Below are 22,458 nucleotides of genomic sequence, written 5' to 3' on the forward strand. Positions count from 1 at the left end.
CACTTACTTATTATTTGGATGTGTAAGGTAATGTATTGGCTGTTAGCCAGGATATTTATCAGGTGGCCTATAGCAACCAATCACAATTCTGCTTCTATTTTGCTACAGATCATTAATAGGAGCTGTAACTGGTTGCTATAGGCAACGAAGGACATTCTTAGAATAAGAAGCGTATGTGTCAGTTAATATGATCTCGGTGGTGAGAGGGAGAGTGGGAGAGCGACAGAGAGTGGGGGAGTGGGAGAGAGAGAGAAAGAAAAAGAGGAAGAGAGGAGAGAGAGAGAGGAGAGTGGGAAAGAGGGACAGAGAGAGACAGAGAGAGGGAGACAGAGGGAGGGAGAGAGAGTGTGGGAGAAAGGGAGAGTGGGTGAGAGGGGGAGTGGGAGAGAGTCGGAGAGAAGGACAAGGAGTGAGAGGGAGAGTGGGAGCTAGAGAGAGTGGGTGAGAGGGAAAGTGGGAAAGAAAGCGTCGGAAGAGAGGGAGGGTGGGAGAGAGGGAGAGGGGTAGAGTGGGAGCAAGAGGGAGAGCGAGAGAGAGAGTGGGTGAGAGGGGGAGAGAGAGAGTGTCGGAGAGAGGGAGAGTGGGAGAGACAATCTGGGAGAGAGGGAGAGAGAGAGAGACTTAGTTACTATTCCGGGCAACATCGGATACTACAGCTAGTATGTCATAAAGTACAACATGCTAGAATGCCTTTAAATCAACAGAGTAGAGATTCGATGTGCCAGCCATGAGAAATCTTGCATAGTAGAAACATGCAAATCAGTCTAGAAGTGCACTGTGGGTGTATCATGAGGGCTTCATACAAGTGTACTGCCCGCCCCCAGTGAACTTCCAATGTGATTTGCATATGGTTTCTATACTAGTATTCTTATGTGCACATTGAATCTCTACAGAAAAGTATGACTACGCGTCACTATGCTGACCACTGACTTTCCGTGCGCTCCTGTCAGGAAAAGGGGGAGGAAGTGGAAGTTACACCCCCCCCTCCACCAGACAGAGCACGTGACTCGCTCTCTAGCGCCCCTCTTATAGTCAGGCCAATTATGGAATTGCCCGACAATAAGCAAGGAGGCTACTATTCTACTATGCCGATGATTGAAGGATTCCCGGTGAGAGTAAGGTATATATTCCCCCGACTCCTGCGGTCGGAATATATCTAATCCTCCCCAGATCTCACTGGTTGCCCCACAATGATCCTTGGCATAAACTCGTTGCCACCAATCGATTACGATAACTATTACGCCGAGCTCACAGACGTGGAATTCAGGATCGAGATAACAGAATAGCCCAAGATTAAATTATATATATTTAATTGCCCTAAGGGCACACTAGATACTACAATATATACAAGGTGGAATTTACAGAATATATATATATATATATATATATATATATATATATATATATATATATATATATATATATGAGAATACATTTACAGGTAAGTTCTGGTTAACAAGCAGATATCAGTTGGATTAATTACCTTATTCCCTAGCGGACACAGGGGGGCGCTGTGTGGCTACACAGTTCCTGGATCTTCCCCCATGTGCACCACACGGGACCGCCCGAAGAAGAACATCCAAAAATGTCTGCATTGTGATTATCAGACTGGCTACAATCCATGTCCCCTCCCACCTGGTGACTTCGCTGGGCTGGCCTTCTACCTACCCAGTGAAAGTATGGATTTCCAATTTTTGTTCATAGCTCTGCCCCTGAGCCTCTCACACAAAAGATATGACCCTCATTTTTGTTGTTGTGAATTGATCTCCGTTTTGATAGGAAATATGAGAGTCCTGCGGGCTTCCTGTGGCCAGTTATTAATTATGGAGGGCTACGCACATCATACAATTTTGTCGAAATGTGTGTTACGTGCGTCTGGCCCTCAGGAATATGAAAATGTGCCTATCTAATTTGTTTGGGTGACGCACTCCCCAATAATGAAACTTTTCTAACGACACCGAAAGGCTGCGGGCTTCTGACTGAAGTTAGGTTATAAAGCTGGAGCTCCCCTCCCACCTCCTGTGTAGGGCAATTCACTCCGAAGGGGGTGTGCTGGATCAAGACCTGGCCTAATTGGATTTTGACACCTTGTTTTTTACATTTGCTGGGTCTCCAAGCAGCAGGAAGGGAGGGGGTGACATCATGGAGTAGCTGACTGACATGAATAACTGTCATAATTCTCATCATCATTTCAGCATAATCCTCACAGCTCCGATTCCACGAACGCTATAAATCGTGTTACTTCTTGCACGTACCTGTCAGGCTCTCACATTTGGAATGGACCCATCGATCGCACTTTCCGCACTGCATCATCTTACTCTCATAATCGTCATCATCGTAGCACTTATTACACAGGGGGCAGAAGTTCCCTAAAAATAAACATCAACGATGAAAGTAAAGACAGACGGAATGATAATCTTAACTCCACGCTATTTCCGGGGCTGAATGTAAGCGAATGAAATCTGCGCTCACTAATCGGACATTCTTTACATATATATAAGCCGACTATTTTCTAAAGAAAAATTTTTGTTTTCCTTTTCATTATTTTTTATTTTCCATAGACAAACACCTCAAGTAAGGGAATTGGCTGCAGACTACTTGGAAAATCAATAACTCAAAAATCTTACCTTTCGCAAACAGTTTGGCACAATCATGGCACAATGAGAAATCATGCGACCACTGTGCATCCCACCCTTTACCGGGTGTGGTGGAGCCGCAGCTCTTACATCGGACACATTTAGTGCAGATCTGGAGGGAGAAAATTGCACCCAGTGAATTTTTGAGCACTCGGGCTCTGTTCACACGTCTAGTAAGTTACATCAGTTTTCGGATCCGTTTTTTGGATCATAAAAACGGAAGAAGAAGGGAATTTTGTTTACTTACCGTAAATTCCTTTTCTTCTAGCTCCTATTGGGAGACCCAGACAATTGGGTGTATAGCTTCTGCCTCCGGAGGCCACACAAAGTATTACACTTTAAAAAGTGTAACCCCTCCCCTCTGCTATACACCCTCCCGTGCATCACGGGCTCCTCAGTTTTGGTGCAAAAGCAGGAAGGAGGAAACTTATAAATTGGTCTAAGGTAAATTCAATCCGAAGGATGTTCGGAGAACTGAAACCATGAACCAAAAGAACAATTCAACATGAACAACATGTGTACACAAAAGAACAACAGCCCGAAGGGAACAGGGGCGGGTGCTGGGTCTCCCAATAGGAGCTAGAAGAAGAAGGGAATTTTGTTACTTACCGTAAATTCCTTTTCTTCTAGCTCCTATTGGGAGACCCAGACGATTGGGTGTATAGCTACTGCCTCCGGAGGCCACACAAAGCATTACACTAAAATGTGTAAGGCCCCTCCCCTTCTGGCTATACACCCCCAGTGGGATCACTGGCTCACCAGTTTTAGTGCAAAAGCAAGAAGGAGGAAAGCCAATAACTTGGTTAAACAAATTCACTCCGAGTAACATCGGAGAACTGAAAAACCGTTCAACATGAACAACATATGTACCCGAAAAAACCCAAAAATCCCGAAGGACAACAGGGCGGGTGCTGGGTCTCCCAATAGGAGCTAGAAGAAAAGGAATTTACGGTAAGTAACAAAATTCCCTTCTTCTTCGTCGCTCCATTGGGAGACCCAGACGATTGGGACGTCCAAAAGCTGTCCCTGGGTGGGTAAAGAAATACCTTATGTTAGAGCTGCGAAGACAGCCCTCCCCTACGGGGAGGCAACTGCCGCCTGCAGGACTCTTCTACCTAGGCTGGCGTCCGCCGAAGCATAGGTATGCACCTGATAATGTTTGGTGAAAGTGTGCAGACTCGACCAGGTAGCTGCCTGGCACACCTGTTGAGCCGTAGCCTGGTGTCGCAATGCCCAGGACGCACCCACGGCTCTGGTAGAATGGGCCTTCAGCCCTGATGGAACCGGAAGCCCAGCAGAACGGTAGGCTTCAAGAATTGGTTCTTTGATCCATCGAGCCAGGGTGGCTTTGGAAGCCTGCGACCCTTTGCGCTTACCAGCGACAAGGACAAAGAGTGCATCGGAGCGGCGCAGGGGCGCCGTGCGGGAAATGTAGATTCTGAGTGCTCTCACCAGATCTAACAAATGTAAATTCTTCTCATACCGATGAACTGCATGAGGACAAAAAGAAGGCAAAGAGATATCCTGATTAAGATGAAAAGAGGATACCACCTTCGGGAGAAACTCCTGAATGGGGCGCAGCACTACCTTGTCCTGGTGGAAGACCAGGAAAGGAGCCTTGGATGACAGCGCTGCTAGCTCAGACACTCTCCGAAGAGATGTGATCGCTACCAGAAAAGCCACTTTCTGTGATAGTCTAGAAAGTGAAACCTCCCTCAGAGGCTCGAAGGGCGGCTTCTGGAGGGCAACTAGTACCCTGTTCAGATCCCATGGATCTAACGGCCGCTTGTACGGGGGTACAATATGACAAACCCCCTGCAGGAACGTGCGCACCTTAGGAAGTCGTGCTAGACGCTTTTGAAAAAAGACGGATAGCGCCGAGACTTGCCCTTCAAGGGAGCCGAGCGACAAACCTTTTTCTAACCCAGATTGCAGGAAAGAAAGAAAGGTAGGCAATGCAAAAGGCCAGGGAGACACTCCCTGAGCAGAGCACCAGGATAAGAATATCCTCCACGTTCTGTGGTAGATCTTAGCGGACGTGGGCTTCCTAGCCTGTCTCATGGTGGCAACGACCCCTTGGGATAATCCTGAAGACCCTAGGATCCAGGACTCAATGGCCACACAGTCAGGTTCAGGGCCGCAGAATTCCGATGGAAAAACGGCCCTTGGGACAGTAAGTCTGGTCGGTCTGGTAGTGCCGACGGTTGGCCGACCGTGAGATGCCACAGATCCGGATACCACGCCCTCCTTGGCCAGTCTGGGGCGACGAGTATGACGCAGCTGCAGTCGGATCTGATCTTGCGTAGCACTCTGGGCAAGAGTGCCAGAGGTGGAAACACATAAGGGAGCCGGAACTGCGACCAATCTTGCACTAAGGCGTCTGCCGCCAGAGTTCTCTGATCGCGAGACCGTGCTATGAAGGTTGGGACCTTGTTGTTGTGCCTGGACGCCATTAGGTCGACGTCCGGCCTTCCCCAGCGGCTACAGATTTCCTGAAACACGTCCGGGTGAAGGGACCATTCCCCTGCGTCCATGCCCTGGCGGCTGAGGAAGTCTGCTTCCCAGTTTTCTACGCCGGGGATGTGAACTGCGGATACGGTGGAGGCCGTGGCTTCCACCCACGTCAGAATCCGCCGGACTTCCTGGAAGGCTTGCCGACTGCGTGTCCCTCCTTGGTGATTGATGTATGCCACCGCTGTGGAGTTGTCCGACTGAATTCGGATCTGCTTTCCTTCCAGCCACTGCTGGAAGGCTAGTAGGGCAAGATACACTGCTCTGATTTTCCAGAACATGGATCTGAAGGGTGGACTCCTGCTGAGTCCACGTACCCTGAGCCCTGTGGTGGAGAAAAACTGCTCCCCACCCTGACAGACTCGCGTCTGTCGTGACTACCGCCCAAGACGGTGGTAGGAAGGATCTTCCCTGTGATAATGAGGTGGGAAGAAGCCACCATTGCAGAGAGTCCTTCTGTGAAAAGGATACTTTCCTGTTCAGGGATGTTGACTTCCCGTCCCATTGGCGGAGAATGTCCCAATAAGAGGACGCAGATGAAACTGCGCAAACGGAACCGCCTCCATTGCCGCCACCATCTTCCCGAGGAAGTGCATGAGGCGTCTTAAGGAGTGCGACTGACCTTGACGGAGAGTCTGCACCCCAGTCTGTAGTGACCGCTGCTTGTCCAGCGGAAGCTTCACTAGCGCTGAGAGGGTATGAAACTCCATGCCAAGATACGTTAGTGATTGGGTCGGTGACAGGTTTGACTTTGAGAAGTCGATGATCCACCCGAACGTCTGGAGCGTCTCCAGCGCAACATTCAGGCTGAGTTGGCATGCCTCTTGAGAGGGTGCCTTGACAAGTAGATCGTCCAAGTAAGGGATCACAGAGTGTCCCTGTGAGTGCAAGACTGCTACCACTGCCGCCATGACCTTGGTGAACACCCGTGGGGTTGTCGCCAGACCGAATGGCAGAGCTACGAACTGAAGATGGTCGTCTCCCATCACGAAACGTAGAAAACATTGGTGCTCTGTAGCAATCGGCACGTGGAGATAAGCATCTTTGATGTCTATTGATGCTAGGAATATCCTTGAGACATTGAGGCAATGACGGAGCGGAGGGTTTCATCCGGAACCGCCTGGCCTCCACGTGCTTGTTGAGCAGTTTTAGGTCCAGAACGGAACGGAAAGAGCCATCCTTTTTTGGCACCACAACCAGATTGGAGGAAAACCGTGTCTTGTTCCTGAAGAGGAACAGGGATTACCACTCCTTCTGCCTGCAGAAGAGCATCGGCTCGGTGGGGAGGTGGGGACGTTCTGAAGAATCGAGTCGGAGGACGAGAAAAGAACTCTGTCCTGTGCACGTGGGCACAATGTCCCTCACCCACCGGTCTGTGACCTGTGGCAGCTAAATGTCGCCAAAGGCGAGCGAGTCTGCCATCAACCGCGGATGCGGAGAGATGAGAGAGCTGAGAGTCATGAGGAGACCGCCTTGGTAGCGGTTCCTCCGGCTGCCTTCCTTGGGCGTGATTGAGCCCCCGGAAACTGAGCCCCTCTGAGGCTTTTTCGCTTTTTTGGACGAGGACAATTGGGACCTGCCCGAGCTTGGGAAGGACCGAAACCTCGACTGTCCTTCCAGGACAGCATTAATAGGGTAAGTCGCAATGCAGACATTGCGAGGTTACGGACGCCCCTGCGGCACAAATGTACATATGCTCAAGACCAGCTGTGCAAGAACAGCTGAAAAGCTTAGGGTGCCCATACGGCTGTAAATGTCGGGGCAACCGACACGCCGATAGCCTCATAGACAGATTTCAACCAGAGTCCATCTGTCTGGCATCTTTAAGTGAAGTCCCATCTCCACTGCAACTATAGCTCTAGCCGCAAGCCTGGAGATTGGAGAATCCACCTTTGGACCCTGGGTCCCGCGCTTGACCACGTCAGGGGGAAAAGGATAACGTGTATCCTTAATACGTTTGGAGAAAACGCTTATCTGGTAAGCGTGGTGTTCCTGGACTGCTTCTCTGAAGTCAGCGTGGCCAGAAAAATACTCAATATACGTTTGAGCTACTGAAATGGGACTTCTCCTGCTGTGAAGCTGACTCCTCCGCTGGGGGAGCTGAGGGAGAAAGATCCAACATTCCATTGATGGACGCTATAGGATCATTCCTTATGGCGTCACCATCCGGTGTATCCGGATTGAGAGCGTTGTCAGGATCAAAGTCCTGATGAGCTACGTCTGCCTCATCATACAGAGAGCCTCCTGGGACCCCCCCCCGGAGCACCGATTTTATTCCCAATGAGGGTGGCCAGGGAGCAATGATCCAGATTGCCCATGGCCTGTCCGGACTGCAAGTCCCTATCCCATTGCAACTCCATCCCTGTCCTTGGACAGGGTTGACAGGTGGTTCCTTTGGCCACGTCTAGTAGAGACCCCGGCTGACCAAGTGCTCCAGGGGAGCATTGCACACAATGGGGTTCAGTGCCGTGGAACAGTATCACATGCAGTAAAAACAGCATCGAAAGCTTGTCTTGCTTATATGCTGCTGCCGACTAGCCATCTAGGACATAGAGCCAAGAATGGCGACCGTACAATGCAATGTATAGCATACAAGCATAAAGTACAATGAACACTGCAGCACATGCAATACAAGCAGCATAGAAAGCCTGTGCCTTGGCACCCCTGCTTTTCTGCTGCTGTAGACTAGCCATCTAGGGGAATATAGACCAGAATATCGACCATACAGTGCAATGTATAGCATACAAGCATAAGTACAAATGAACACTGCAACCCCTGCAATACAAGCAGCATAGAAAAAACCTGTGCCTCAGCACCCCTGCTTTTCTGCTGCTGTAGTCTAGTCATTCTAGGCGAAAATAGCCCAGACTAGCGACCGTACAGTGCAGTGTATAGCATACAAGCATAAATACACATGAACACTTCAGTACATGCAATACAAGCAGCATAGAAAGCCTGTGCCTTAGCACCCCTGCTTTCCTGCTGCTGATGTGTCGCCATCTAAGAGGGCATATAGCCAAAAATAGCGACCTATGCAGTGTAAGCATAAAAATACAAATGGACAACTGCGGTATTTAGTGGGGTCAGCACTTCAGGTGCCGCTTACCGCCCGCCTATAAGCGGGTGTGTGGTCGCCCTAGTCCTGTGCCTGGTTGCCCAGAGTCCGATCTCTCAGCTCGGACTGCAGGAATGGCTGCCGGCGTCCTTCTCCAGCTCGTGTGAGTAGGGGCGGGCCGTGGGCGTGCCCCCAAGTCAGAGCGGGAAACCGGCGTCCCACAGTGTCCAGTGAGAGGGCTGGAGCATGTAAATAAGGCTCCAGCCCTCGGCGCTGCTGATTGTACAGCGTCTCTCCCCTACCCTGATTGGCAGGGTGGGGGCGGGAACGAAGCGGAGCTAGGCCGCAAAAGCCGGGGACTGGATTTATAAGCGCCGCCGCCGTAAAAGCGCGGTCGGCGCTAAGTCCCCGGCGCACTACAAGTCCCAGCCGCGCCGCCGCTCCCGGAGCGTCCGGCGCGGTAGTTCCCCATACATAAAGTCACTCAGCTAGGCTGCAGTGACTGTAACCCTTTACTGTCCCCGGCGCACTAGCACACCCAGCAAGTCTGGAGTGTGCTGTGCCTGTGTGTACGGGGACACAGAGTACCTGAATGGTGCAGGGCCATGTCCCTGAACGGTACCCAGCTCCGTATCCAGCAGGTTCAATGGGTCTGTGGATGGAGCCCGGCCTCAGGGCTTTGGGGCCGGTAAGATCCCACTTCCTCAGAGCCCCTCAGGGGGATGTGGAAATAAAACAGCATGTGGGCTCCAGCCGCCGTACCAGCAATAGGTACCTCAACCTTACAAACCACAAGCGGGGTGAGAAGGAAGCATGCTGGGGGCCCTATATGGGCCCTCTTTTCTTCCATCCGATATAGTCAGCAGCTACTGCTGACTAAACAGTGGAGCTATGCGTGGATGTCTGACCTCCTTCGCACAAAGCAGAAAACTGGTGAGCCAGTGATCCCACTGGGGGTGTATAGCCAGAAGGGGAGGGGCCTTACACTTTTTAGTGTAATGCTTTGTGTGGCCTCCGGAGGCAGTAGCTATACACCCAATCGTCTGGGTCTCCCAATGGAGCGACGAAGAAAAGGAATTTACGGTAAGTAAACAAAATTCCCTTCTTCTTTGTCGCTCCATTGGGAGACCCAGACAATTGGGATGTCCAAAAGCAATCCCTGGGTGGGTAAAAGAATACCTCGATAAAAAGAGCCGAAAAACGGCCCCTTCTTACAGGTGGGCAACTGCCGCCTGAAGGACTCGCCTACCTAGGCTGGCGTCTGCCGAATCATCGGCATGCACCTGATAGTGTTTCGTGAAAGTGTGCAGACTCGACCAGGTAGCCGCCTGACACACCTGCCGAGCCGTAGCCTGGTGTCGCAATGCTCAGGACACCGACGGCTCTGGTAGAATGGGCCTTCAGCCCTGCAGGAATCGGAAGCCAAAAAGAACGGTAGGCTTCAAGAATCGGTTCCTTGATTCACCGAGCCAAGGTTGACTTGAAAACCTGAAATCCCTTACTCTGGTCCGCGATAAGGACAAGAGCGCATCAGACCGGCGCAGGGGCGCCGTGCGAGAAATGTAGAGCCGGAGTGCTCTCACCAGATCTAATAAATGCAAATCCTTTTCACATTGGTGAACTGGATGCGGACCCAAAGAGGGTAAGACGAAACGGGGATACCTTAGGGAGAAAGTCCGGGACCGGACGTAGAACCACCCTATCCTGGTGAAACACCAGGAAGGGGGCTTTGCATGACAGCGCTGCCAGCTGAGATACTCTTCTGAGTGATGTGACTGCCACTAGGAAGGCCACCCTTTGCGAAAGAAAGTGGGCAAGGCAAACGGCCAGGGAGTAAAACCCTGATCAGAGCACCAGGATAAGAAGATCCTCCAAGTCCTGTGATAGATCTTGGCGGACGTTGGTTTCCTGGCCTGTCTCATGGTGGCAATGACATCTGGAGATATCCCTGAAGACGCTAGGAGCCACCACACAGTGAGGATTAGAGCCGTAGAATTCAGAAGGAAATATGGCCCTTAAGGCAGCAAGTCTGGTCGGTCTGGGAGAGTCCACGGTTGACCCACCGTGAGGTGCCACAGATCCGGGTACCACGATCACCTCGGCCAGTCTGGAGCAACGAGGATGGCGCAGCGACAGTCTGACTTGATCTTGCGTAACACTCTGGGCAGTAGTGCCAGAGGAGAAAATACATAAGGCAGTCGAAAACTGCGACCAGTCGTGAACTAGCGCGTCTGCCGCCAGAGCTCTGTGATCCTTGGACCGAGCCATGAATGCCGGGATTTTGTTGTAGTGCTGAGACGCCATTAGATCGACGTCCGGCGTTCCCCAACGGCAACAGATCTCTAGAAACACGTGCGGGTGAAGACCATTCCCCTGCGTCCATGCCCTGGCGACTGAGAAAAATCTGCTTCCCAGTTTTCTACGCCCGGGATGTGAACTGCGGAGATGGTGGAGGCTGTGGCCTGGTGGTTGATGTACGCAACTGCCTTGGCGTTGTCCGACTGAATTCGGATCTGCCTGCCGTCCAGCTACCGCTGGAACACCTTTAGGGCTAGATCCACTGCCCTTATCTCCAGAACATTGAACCGAGGGGAGGACTCTGTCGGAGTCCAGGTTCCCTGAGCCGAGTGGTGGAGGAAGACCGCTCCCCACCCTGACAGACTCGCGTCCGTCGTGACCCCAGCCCCGGCTGGGGGCCGGAAGGATTTTTCCTTCGCCCAGGGACGTCTAGGGACGTCGACCTCCTGTCCCATTTGCGGTGTCCGATAGAATCGGACGCAGACGAAACTGCGCAAGGGAACTGCCTCCCTTGCTGCCACCATCTTCCTGGGACAGTGCATGAGGCGCCTCAAGGGGTGACTGGGCCCGAAGGAGAGATTGCACCCCTGTCTGTAGTGAACGCTGACTATGCAGCGGAAGCTTCACTATCGCTGAGAGAGTATAAAACTCCATCCCGAGATAAGTCAGTGATTGGGTCGGTGTCAGTTTTGACCTTGGAATTTTGATGATCCACCCGAACCCCTGGAGAGTCTCCAGAGCAATGGTCAGGTTATGTTGACATGCCACCCAGGAGGGTGTCTTGACTAGAGGATCGTATAGGTAAGTGATCACCGAGTGGCCCTGTAGGACCGCCACCACTGCTGCCATGACCTTGGTGAAGACCCGTGGGACTGTCGACAGGCCGAATGGCAGTGCCACGAACTGAAGGTGTTCATCCCTGATGGCGAAACGCAGAAAGCGTTGAAGCTCGGGTGCGATCGGCACATGGAGATGAAGGGAATTTTGTTACTTACCGTAAATTCCTTTTCTTCTAGCTCCTATTGGGAGACCCAGACGATTGGGTGTATAGCTACTGCCTCCGGAGGCCACACAAAGCATTACACTAAAAAGTGTAAGGCCCCTCCCCTTCTGGCTATACACCCCCAGTGGGATCACTGGCTCACCAGTTTTAGTGCAAAAGCAAGAAGGAGGAAAGCCAATAACTGGTATAAACAAATTCACTCCGAGTAACATCGGAGAACTGAAAAACCGTTCAACATGAACAACATGTGTACCCGAAACAACCCAAAAATCCCGAAGGACAACAGGGCGGGTGCTGGGTCTCCCAATAGGAGCTAGAAGAAAAGGAATTTACGGTAAGTAACAAAATTCCCTTCTTCTTCGTCGCTCCATTGGGAGACCCAGACGATTGGGACGTCCAAAAGCTGTCCCTGGGTGGGTAAAGAAATACCTCATGTTAGAGCTGCGAAGCCAGCCCTCCCCTACGGGGAGGCAACTGCCACCTGCAGGACTCTTCTACCTAGGCTGGCGTCCGCCGAAGCATAGGTATGCACCTGATAATGTTTGGTGAAAGTGTGCAGACTCGACCAGGTAGCTGCCTGGCACACCTGTTGAGCCGTAGCCTGGTTGAATGGGCCTTCAGCCCTGATGGAACCGGAAGCCCAGCAGAACGGTAGGCTTCAAGAATTGGTTCCTTGATCCATCGAGCCAGGGCGGCCTTAGAAGCCTGCGACCCTTTGCGCTGACCAGCGACAAGGACAAAGAGTGCATCCGAACGGCGCAAGGGCGCCGTACGGGAAATGTAGATTCTGAGTTGCTCTCACCAGATCTAACAAATGTAAATCCTTCTCATACCGATGAACTGTATGAGGACAAAACGAAGGCAAGGAGATATCCTGATTAAGATGAAAAGAGGATACCACCTTCGGGAGAAACTCCTGAATGGGGCGCAGCACTACCTTGTCCTGGAGTCTTGGATGACAGCGCTGCCAGCTCAGACACTCTCCGAAGAGATGTGATCGCTACTAGAAAAGCCACTTTCTGGGATAGTCTAGAAAGTGAAACCTCCCTCAGAGGCTCGAAGGACGGCTTCTGGAGGGCAACTAGTACCCTGTTCAGATCCCATGGATCTAACGGCCGCTTGTACGGGGGAACGATATGGCAAACCCCCTGTAGGAACGTGCGCACCTTAGGAAGGCGTGCCAAACGCCTCTGAAAAAAGACGGATAGCGCCGATACCTGACCTTTAAGGGAGCCGAGCGCCAAACCTTTTTCTAACCCAGATTGCAGGAAAGAAAGAAAGGTAGGCAATGCAAATGGCCAGGGAGACACTCCCTGAGCAGAGCACCAGGATAAGAATATCCTCCACGTTCTGTGGTTCTTAGCGGACGTGGGCTTCCTAGCCTGTCTCATGGTGGCAACGACCCCGTGGAATAATCCTGAAGACGCTAGGATCCAGGACTCAATGGCCACACAGTCAGGTTCAGGGCCGCAGAATTCCGATGGAAAAACGGCCCTTGGGACAGTAAGTCTGGTCGGTCTGGTAGTGCCCACGGTTGGCCGACCGTGAGCTGCCACAGATCCGGATACCACGCCCTCCTCGGCCAGTCTGGGGCGACGAGTATGACGCGGCTGCAATCGGATCTGATCTTGCGTAGCACTCTGGGCAAGGGTGCCAGAGGTGGAAACACATAAGGGAGCCGGAACTGCGACCAATCTTGCACTAGGGCGTCTGCCGCCAGCGCTCTTTGATCGCGAGACCGTGCCATGAAGGTTGTTGTGCCGGGACGCCATTAGGTCGACGTCCAGCCTTCCCCAGCGGCGACAGATTGTCTGAAACACGTCCGGGTGAAGGGACCATTCCCCTGCGTCCATGCTCTGGCGACTGAGGAAGTCTGTCTCCCAGTTTTCTACGCCGGGGACGTGAACTGCGGATATGGTGGAGGCCGTGGCTTCCACCCACATCAGAATCCGCCGGACTTCCTGGAAGGCTTGCCGACTGTGTGTCCCTCCTTGGTGTTTGATGTATGCCACCGCTGTGGAGTTGTCCGACTGAATTCGGATCTGCTTTCTTTCCAGCCACTGCTGGAATGCTAGTAGGGCAAGATACACTGCTCTGATTACCAGAACATTGATCTGAAGGGTGGACTCCTGCTGAGTCCACGTACCCTGAGCCCTGTGGTGGAGAAAAACCGCTCCCCACCCTGACAGACTCGCGTCTGTCGTGACCACCGCCCAAGACGGTGGTAGGAAGGATCTTCCCTGTGATAATGAGGTGGGAAGAAGCCACCATTGCAGAGAGTCCTTGCCGTCTGTGAAAGGGATACTTTCCTGTTCAGGGATGTTGACTTCCCGTCCCATTGGCGGAGAATGTCCCATTGAAGTGGACGCAGATGAAACTGCGCAAACGGAACCGCCTCCATTGCCGCCACCATCTTCCCGAGGAAGTGCATGAGGCGTCTTAAGGAGTGCGACTGACCTTGAAGGAGAGTCTGCACCCCAGTCTGTAGTGACCGCTGCTTGTCCAGCGGAAGCTTCACTACCGCTGAGAGGGTATGAAACTCCATGCCAAGATACGTTAGTGATTGGGTCGTGACAGGTTTGACTTTGAGAAGTTGATGATCCACCCGAACGTCTGGAGAGTCTCCAGCGCAACATTCAGGCTGAGTTGGCATGCCTCTTGAGAGGGTGCCTTGACAAGTAGATCGTCCAAGTAAGGGATCACAGAGTGTCCCTGTGAGTGCAAGGCTGCTACCACTGCCGTCATGACCTTGGCGAACACCCGTGGGGCTGTCGCCAGCCCGAATGGCAGAGCTACGAACTGAAGATGGTCGTTTCCTATCACGAAACGTAGAACAACATTGGTGCTCTGTAGCAATCGGCACGTGGAGATAAGCATCTTTGATGTCTATTGATGCTAGTCCTTGAGACATTGAGGCAATGACGGAGCGGAGGGTATCATCCGGAACCGCCTGGCCTCCACGTGCTTGTTGAGCAGTTTTAGGTCCAGAACGGAACGGAAAGAGCCATCCTTTATTGGCACCACAACCAGATTGGAGGCAAACCGTGTCTTGTTCCTGAAGAGGAACCGGGGTTACCACTCCTTCTGCCTGCAGAAGAGCATCTGCTCGGTGGGGAGGTGGGGACGTTCTGAAGAATCGAGTCGGAGGACGAGAACAGAACTCTGTCCTGTGCACGTGGGCACACTGTCCCTCACCCACCGGTCTGTGACCTGTGGCAGCTAAATGTCGCCAAAGGCGAGCGAGTCTGCCATCAACCGCGGATGCGGAGAGATGAGAGAGCTGAGAGTCATGAGGAGACCGCCTTGGTAGCGGTTCCTCCGGCTGCCTTCCTTGGGCGTGATTGAGCCCGGCCGGAAGCTGAGCCCCTCTGAGGCTTTTCAGCCGTTTTGGACGAGGACAATTGGGACCTGCCCGAGCCTGGGAAGGACCGAAACCTCGACTGTCCTTCCAGGACAGCATTAATAGGGTAAGTCGCAATGCAGACATTGCGAGGTTACGGACGCCCCTGCGGCACAGATGTACATGTGCTCAAGACCAGCTGCGCAAGAACAGCTGAAAAGCTTAGGGTGCCCATACGGCTGTGAATGCCGGAGCAACCGACACGCCGATAGCCTCATAGACAGATTTCAACCAGAGTCCATCTGTCTGTCAATGGCATCTGTAAGTGAAGTCCCATCTCCACTGCAACTATGGCTCTAGCCGCAAGCCTGGAGATTGGAGAATCCCCCTTTGGACCCTGGGTCCAACGCCTGACCACGTCAGGGGGAAAGTGATAACGTGTATCCTTAATACGTTTGGAGAAAACGCTTATCTGGGAAGCGTGGTGTTCCTGGACTGCTTCTCTGAAGTCAGCGTGGCCAGAACAATACTCAATATACGTTTGAGCTACTGAAATGGGACTTCTCCTGCTGTGAAGCTGACTCCTCCGCTGGGGGAGCTGAGGGAGAAAAGATCCAACATTCCATTGATGGACGCTATAGGATCATTCCTTATGGCGTCACCATCCGGTGTATCCGGAGTGAGAGCGGTGTCAGGATCAAAGTCCTGATGAGCTACGTCTGCCTCATCATACAGAGAGTTTTCCTGGGACCCCCCCCGGAGCACCGATTTTATTCCAAATGAGGGTGGCCAGGGAGCAATGATCCAGATTGCCCATGGCCTGTCCGGACTGCAAGTCTCTATCCCATTGCAACTCCGTCCCTGTCCTTGGACAGGGTTGAGAGGTGGTTCTTTTGGCCACGTCAAGTAGAGACCCCGGCTGACCAAGTGCTACAGGGGAGCATTGCACACAATGGGGTTCAGTGCCGTGGAACAGTATCACATGCAGTAAAGACAGCATCGAAAGCCTGTGTTGCTTATATGCTGCTGCCGACTTATAGAGCCAAGAATGGCGACCGTACAGTGCAAAGTATATCATACAAGCATAAAGTACAAATGAACACTGCAGCACATGCAATACAAGCAGCATAGAAAGCCTGCTTTTCTGCTGCTGTAGACTAGCCATCTAGGGGAATATAGCCCAGAATAGCGACCATACAGTGCAATGTATAGCATACAAGCATAAGTACAAATGAACAACACCTGCAATACAAGCAGCATAGAAAAAAACCTGTGCCTCAGCACCCTTGCTTGTCTGCTGCTGTAGACTAGCCGTCTAGGGGAATATAGCCCAGAATAGCGACCATACAGTGCAATGTATAGCATACAAGCATAAAGTACAATGAACACTGCAACACCTGCAATACAAGCAGCATAGAAAAAAACCTGTGCCTCAGCACCCTTGCTTTTCTGCTGCTGTAGTCTAGCCATTCTATGGCGAATATAGCCAAGACTAGCGACCGTACAGTGCAGTGTATAGCATACAAGCATAAATACACATGAACACTTCAGTACGTGCAATACAAGCAGCATAGAAAGCCTGTGCCTTAGCACCCATGCCTTCCTGCTGCTGATGTGTCGCCATCTAAGAGGGCATATAGCCCAAAATAGCGACCTATGCAGTGTAAGCATAAAATACAAATGGACAAACTGCGGTATTTAGTGTCAGCACTTCAGGTGCCGCTTACCGCCCGCCTATAAGCGGGTGTGTGGTCGCCCTAGTCCTGTGCCTGGTTGCCCAGAGTCCGTTCTCTCAGCTCGGACTGCAGTAATGGCTGCCGGCGTCCTTCTCCAGCTCGTGTGAGTAGGGGCGGGCCGTGGGCGTGCCCCAAGTCAGAGCGGGAAACCGGCGTCCCACAGTGTCCAGTGAGAGGGCTGGAGCATGTAAATAAGGCTCCAGCCCTCGGCGCTGCTGATTGTACAGCGTCTCTCCCCTACCCTGATTGACAGGGTGGGGGCGGGAACGAAGCGGAGCTAGGCCGCAAAAGCCGGGGACTGGATTTATAAGCGCCGCCGCCGTAAAAGCGCGGTCGGCGCTAAGTCCCCGGCGCACTACAAGTCCCAGCCGCGCCGCCGCTCCCGGAGCGTCCGGCGCGGTAGTTCCCAATAAATAAAGTCACTCAGCTAGGCTGCAGTGACTGTAACCCTTTACTGTCCCCGGCGCACTAGCACACCCAGCAAGTCTGGAGTGTGCTGTGCCTGTGTGTACGGGGACACAGAGTACCTGAATGGTGCAGGGCCATGTCCCTGAACGGCACTCCCGCTCCACATCCAGCAGGTTCTATGGGTCTGTGGATGGAGCCCGGCCTCAGGGCTTTGGGGCCGGTAAGATCCCACTTCCTCAGAGCCCCTCAGGGGGATGGGGAAGGAAAACAGCATGTGGGCTCCAGCCGCCGTACCAGCAATAGGTACCTCAACCTTACAAACCACCAGTGGGGTGAGAAGGGAGCATGCTGGGGGCCCCATATGGGCCCTCTTTTCTTCCATCCGATATAGTCAGCAGCTACTGCTGACTAAACAGTGGAGCTATGCGTGGATGTCTGACCTCCTTCGCACAAAGCCGAAAACTGGTGAGCCAGTGATCCCACTGGGGGTGTATAGCCAGAAGGGGAGGGGCCTTACACTATTTAGTGTAATGCTTTGTGTGGCCTCCGGAGGCAGTAGCTATACACCCAATCGTCTGGGTCTCCCAATGGAGCGACGAAGAAAAGCATCCTTGATGTCAATTGATGCTAGGAAGTCTCCTTGTGACATCGAGGCTTCAGAGTGTTCACCGCCTGAAAAAGTGCATCGGCTCACTCGGGGGGCGGAGATGTTCTGAAGAAACGAGTCGGAGGACGAGAGCCGAGCTGTATCCTGTAACCGTGAGACAGAATGTCTCTCACCCATCGGTCTTGGACTGGGGCAAGGACGAGACTGTCTAGTAACTTCATCCAATTGCTCGCCAAACAAACGGTCGCCAGAAAATGGCAAACCGGTTAAGAACTTCTTGGAAGCAGAGCCTGCCTTCCATTCACGTAGCCACATGGCCCTGCAGACTGCCACTGAATTGGTGGATGCTACCGCTGTACGGCTCGCAGAGTCCAGGAACGGCGTTCATGGCGTAGAACGAAAAAACCTACGCCTGAGAAGTGAAGGACACAACCTGCGTGGCAGAGGTATGTGCAACCGCAATAATCTCAGCCAGAGAAGCTGAGATAGCTTGGAGTGCCCTCACGGCTGCGAAGGCTGGAGCAAAAGATGCGACTATGGCTTCATAGATGGATTTCATCATAAGCGTTATTTGCCTGTCAGTGGCATTCGTGAGAGATGGACATCTGCCCCTAATACTACGGATCTAGCCGCCAGCCTAGAGACTGGAGGATCCACCCTGTGACACTGAGCCCAACCCTTAAGCACGTCAGGGGGGAAAAGGGTAACGCGTGTCAATAAGGCGCTTAGTAAGCGCTTGTCCGTCAAGTTCTGTGCTACTGGACGGCCCCTCTGGAGTTAGAGTGATCGAAACACGCACTCCTGATGAAGTCGGGGAAGGTTCCCAGCGGGCCCGCTTAGCCTATCATAGGCCGCGGTCCGTGACGGAGTTCTCACCGTGGGATCTGGGTGTTACCCCAGGATGTTGTACCGACTCAGAGGGACCCGGGAGCGATGAACTCACAGCTCCCTGGCCCTGTGTTATCGGTCTGGACTGCAAGGTTTCCAGTATCTTAGCAGACCCTCTGTCCATAGACTGAGTCCTGGAATGTGAAAGCTATTCAGAGATTTGCTGATTCCATCATGCAAACTCTGTCGCTGTCATCTGTGCAGTGCCCGTAATATAGCCGCACAAGACCGGTTGTAAAATAAGCCAGTGCCTTGGCACCCTTACTCTTTAAGAGCAGACAACAGCATGTCGTCCGCAGAGTAATCAGTGAGGGTATACAGCCAAAAGCAAATAATGCTGCCGAACAGTGAGATCATATACCATATAAATAAACGTATATATATATACACTGCTGCACCAATGGGGGGACAGCACCTGAAAAACTGGTGCCCCCCAGTGCTCAGTGAGGGGGAAGGAGGATACCAACGTATGCTCCAGCCCTCCCTGCCGACGTCCAGTCGGCCGTCCCGTCGTTACCCCTGCCTGGCAGGCCCGAGAACGGGAGTATATGGCACTAGGCCGTAAGAGCCGGGGACTAAATTTAAAAACGCGGCCGGCAAACATGGCGCGGTCGGCGCGGTAGTCCCAGTCTCACAAACCAGTCAGCAACCGCTGCGGCGTTTGTAACACAGATGCTGCATGCACCGTCCCTCAGGGGACACAGAGTACCTTATGATGCAGGGCTCTGTCCCTGTAGTCACAAAAGTGCGGGAATCTGGTGGCCTATAGTGATCAGTGAGGGGGGGCGGAGGACAGCGAGGTGCGCTCCAGCCGTCACTGTCGGCATCATACCGACCGTCCCGCCTTTCTCCCTGACTGGCAGGCTCAGGGGCGGGAGTTTAACACACTAGGCCGCAAAAGCCGGGGACTAAAGTAAAAACCGCGGCCGGCAAACAGGCACGGTCGGCGCGGTAGTCCCAGACAAAAAATCCACACCGCAGTCGCAGCTGCGTCTGAGGCCAAGGTGCTTCATGCACCGTCCCAACGGGGACACAGAGTACCTGTAGATGCAGGGCCATGTCCCTGACGATACTCCGTCTCCTGTCCGGCAGATTCCCCCAGGGGCTGCGGATGTGGCTTGTGGCCACCAGATTCCCTGCCCCGGGTCTCCCTCAGCTGCAGCCAGAAGTTGCTGAAAACATGGCTGACGGCGTTCTCTGAGGAGGAGGGAGGCGTGGGCGTAGTCACAAAAAAGTGCGGGAATCTGGTGCCCCAGCGTGAGTAGTGAGGGGGGCGGAGGACAGCTCAGTGTACTCCAGCCCTCACTGTCGGCGTCATACCGACCGTCCCGCCCTTTTCCCTGACTGGCAGGCCTGGGGGCGGGAGAATCCCATACTGGGCCGCAAAAGCCGGGGACTAAAGTTAAAACCGCGGCCGGCCGGCAGTGCACGGTCGGCGCGGTAGTCCCGGACCCATACCCACGCCGCAGTCGCTGCAGCGTCTGGGCCCAAGGTGCTTTATGCGCCGTCCCAACGGGGACACAGAGTACCTGTGGATGCACGGCCATGTCCCTGACGATACTCCGTCTCCTGTCCAGCAGATTCCCCCAGGGGCTGCGGAGGGAGACCGGTCCCAGTGTCTGGATGACCGGATAGGATCCCACTTCCCCAGAGCCCCTAAGGGATGGGGAAGGAAAGCAGCATGTGGCTCCAGCCTGTGTACCCGCAATGGGTACCTCAACCTTAACAACACCGCCGACCTGAGTGGGGTGAGAAGGGAGCATGCCGGGAGCCCTGTTAGGGCCTCTTTTCCTCCATCCGATATAGTCAGCAGCTGCTGCTGACTAAAACGTGGAGCTTGCGTGAATGTGTGCCTCCTTCCACACAAAGCAAAAAACTGAGGAGCCCGTGATGCACGGGAGGGTGTATAGCAGAGGGGAGGGGTTACACTTTTTAAAGTGTAATACTTTGTGTGGCCTCCGGAGGCAGAAGCTATACACCCAATTGTCTGGGTCTCCCAATGGAGCGACAAAGAAAAGAAGGGAATTTTGTTACTTACCGTAAATTCCTTTTCTTCTAGATCCTATTGGGAGACCCAGACGATTGGGTGTATAGCAGTATAGCACTGCCTCCGGAGGCCACACAAAGCAATTACACTAAAAAGTGTAAGGCCCCTCCCCTTCTGGCTATACACCCCCAGTGGGATCACTGGCTCACCAGTTTTAGTGCAAAAGCAAGAAGGAGGAAAGCCAATAACTGGTTTAAACAAATTCACTCCGAAGTAACCTCGGAGAACTGAAAACCATTCAACATGAACAACATGTGTACCCGAAAAACAACCAAAAATCCCGAAGGACAACAGGGCGGGTGCTGGGTCTCCCAATAGGAGCTAGAAGAAAAGGAATTTACGGTAAGTAACAAAATTCCCTTCTTCTTCGGCGCTCCATTGGGAGACCCAGACGATTGGGACGTCCAAAAGCTGTCCCTGGGTGGGTAAAGAAATACCTCATGTTAGAGCTGCAAAGACAGCCCTCCCCTACGGGGAGGCAACTGCCGCCTGCAGGACTCTTCTACCTAGGCTGGCGTCCGCCGAAGCATAGGTATGCACCTGATAATGTTTGGTGAAAGTGTGCAGACTCGACCAGGTAGCTGCCTGGCACACCTGTTGGGCCGTAGCCTGGTGACGCAATGCCCAGGACGCACCCACGGCTCTGGTAGAATGGGCCTTCAGCCCTGATGGAACCGGAAGCCCAGCAGAACGGTAGGCCTCAAGAATTGGTTCTTTGATCCATCGAGCCAGGGTGGCCTTAGAAGCCTGCGACCCCTTGCGCTTACCAGCGACAAGGACAAAGTGCATCAGAGCGGCGCAGGGGCGCCGTGTGGGAAATGTAGATCCTGAGTGCTCTCACCAGATCTAACAAATGTAAATCCTTTTCATACCGGTGAACCGGATGAGGACAAAAGGAAGGTAAGGAGATATCCTGATTAATATGAAACGAGGATACTACCTTAGGGAGAAACTCCTGAATGGGGCGCAGCACTACCTTGTCCTGGTGGACCACCAGGAAGGGAGCCTTGGATGACAGCGCTGCTAGCTCAGACACTCTCCGAAGAGACGTGATCGCTACCAGAAAGGCCACTTTCTGTGATAGTCGAGAGAGTGAAACATCCGTCAGAGACTCGAAAGGCGGCTTCTGGAGAGCAACTAGTACCCTGTTCAGATCCCATGGATCTAACGGCCGCTCGTACGGGGGGACGATATGACAAACCCCCTGCAGGAACGTGCGTACCTGCGGACGTCGTGCTAGACGCTTCTGAAAAAAACACCAATAGCGCCGAGACTTGCCCTTTAAGGGAGCCGAGCGACAAGCCCTTTTCCAACCCAGATTGCAGGAAGGAAAGAAAAGTAGGCAATGCCAATGGCCAGGGGGACACTCCTTGTACAGAGCACCAGTAAAAGAAAATCTTCCACTTCCGTGGTAGATCTTAGCAGACGTGGGCTTCATAGCCTGTCTCATAGTGGCAACGACCCCTTGGGATAATCCTGAGGACACTAGGATCTAGGACGCCATGGCCACACAGTAGGTTCAGGGCCGTAGAATTCAGATGGAAAAACGGCCCTTGGGACAGTAAGTCTGGCCGGTCTGGTAGTGCCCACGGTTGACCGACCGTGAGATGCCTGTCGCCAGAGCTCTTTGATCGTCATGAAAACCGGGACCTTGCTGTTGTGCCGATTCGTGAAACCCGTCCGGGTGCAGAGACCATTCTCCTGCGTCCACGCCCTGGTGACTGAGGAAGTCTGCTTCCCAGTTTTCTACGCCCGGGATGTGAACTGCGGATATGGTGTATGCTCTGTCTTCCACCCCTAGCAGAATCCGGCGGACTTCCTGGGAGGCTCGCCGACTGCGTAGTCCGCCTTGGTGGTTGATGTATGCCACCGCTATGGATTGTCCGACTGAATTCGGATCTGTTTGCCTTCCAGCCACTGCAGGAAGTC

General features: G+C 53.0%; 1 protein-coding gene across 3 annotated transcripts in view; it reads right to left on the reverse strand.

Annotated features, from left to right (window-relative positions):
• KMT2A (lysine methyltransferase 2A) overlaps positions 1-22,458 on the reverse strand; it is a 387,559-nt gene that overhangs the window by 181,804 nt on the left and 183,297 nt on the right. For all 3 annotated transcript variants that reach the window (XM_075328635.1, XM_075328633.1, XM_075328634.1), the window contains exons 13-14: positions 2,628-2,748; positions 2,256-2,369 (exon numbers count right to left, since the gene is read on the reverse strand). In XM_075328635.1, coding sequence (XP_075184750.1) covers positions 2,256-2,369; positions 2,628-2,748 — 235 coding nt within the window. The remainder of the gene's footprint in view (positions 1-2,255; positions 2,370-2,627; positions 2,749-22,458) is intronic.

The sequence above is a fragment of the Anomaloglossus baeobatrachus genome, chromosome 11 (assembly GCF_048569485.1).
Source record: "Anomaloglossus baeobatrachus isolate aAnoBae1 chromosome 11, aAnoBae1.hap1, whole genome shotgun sequence".
In the NCBI taxonomy this organism is placed as follows: Eukaryota; Metazoa; Chordata; class Amphibia; order Anura; family Aromobatidae; genus Anomaloglossus; species Anomaloglossus baeobatrachus.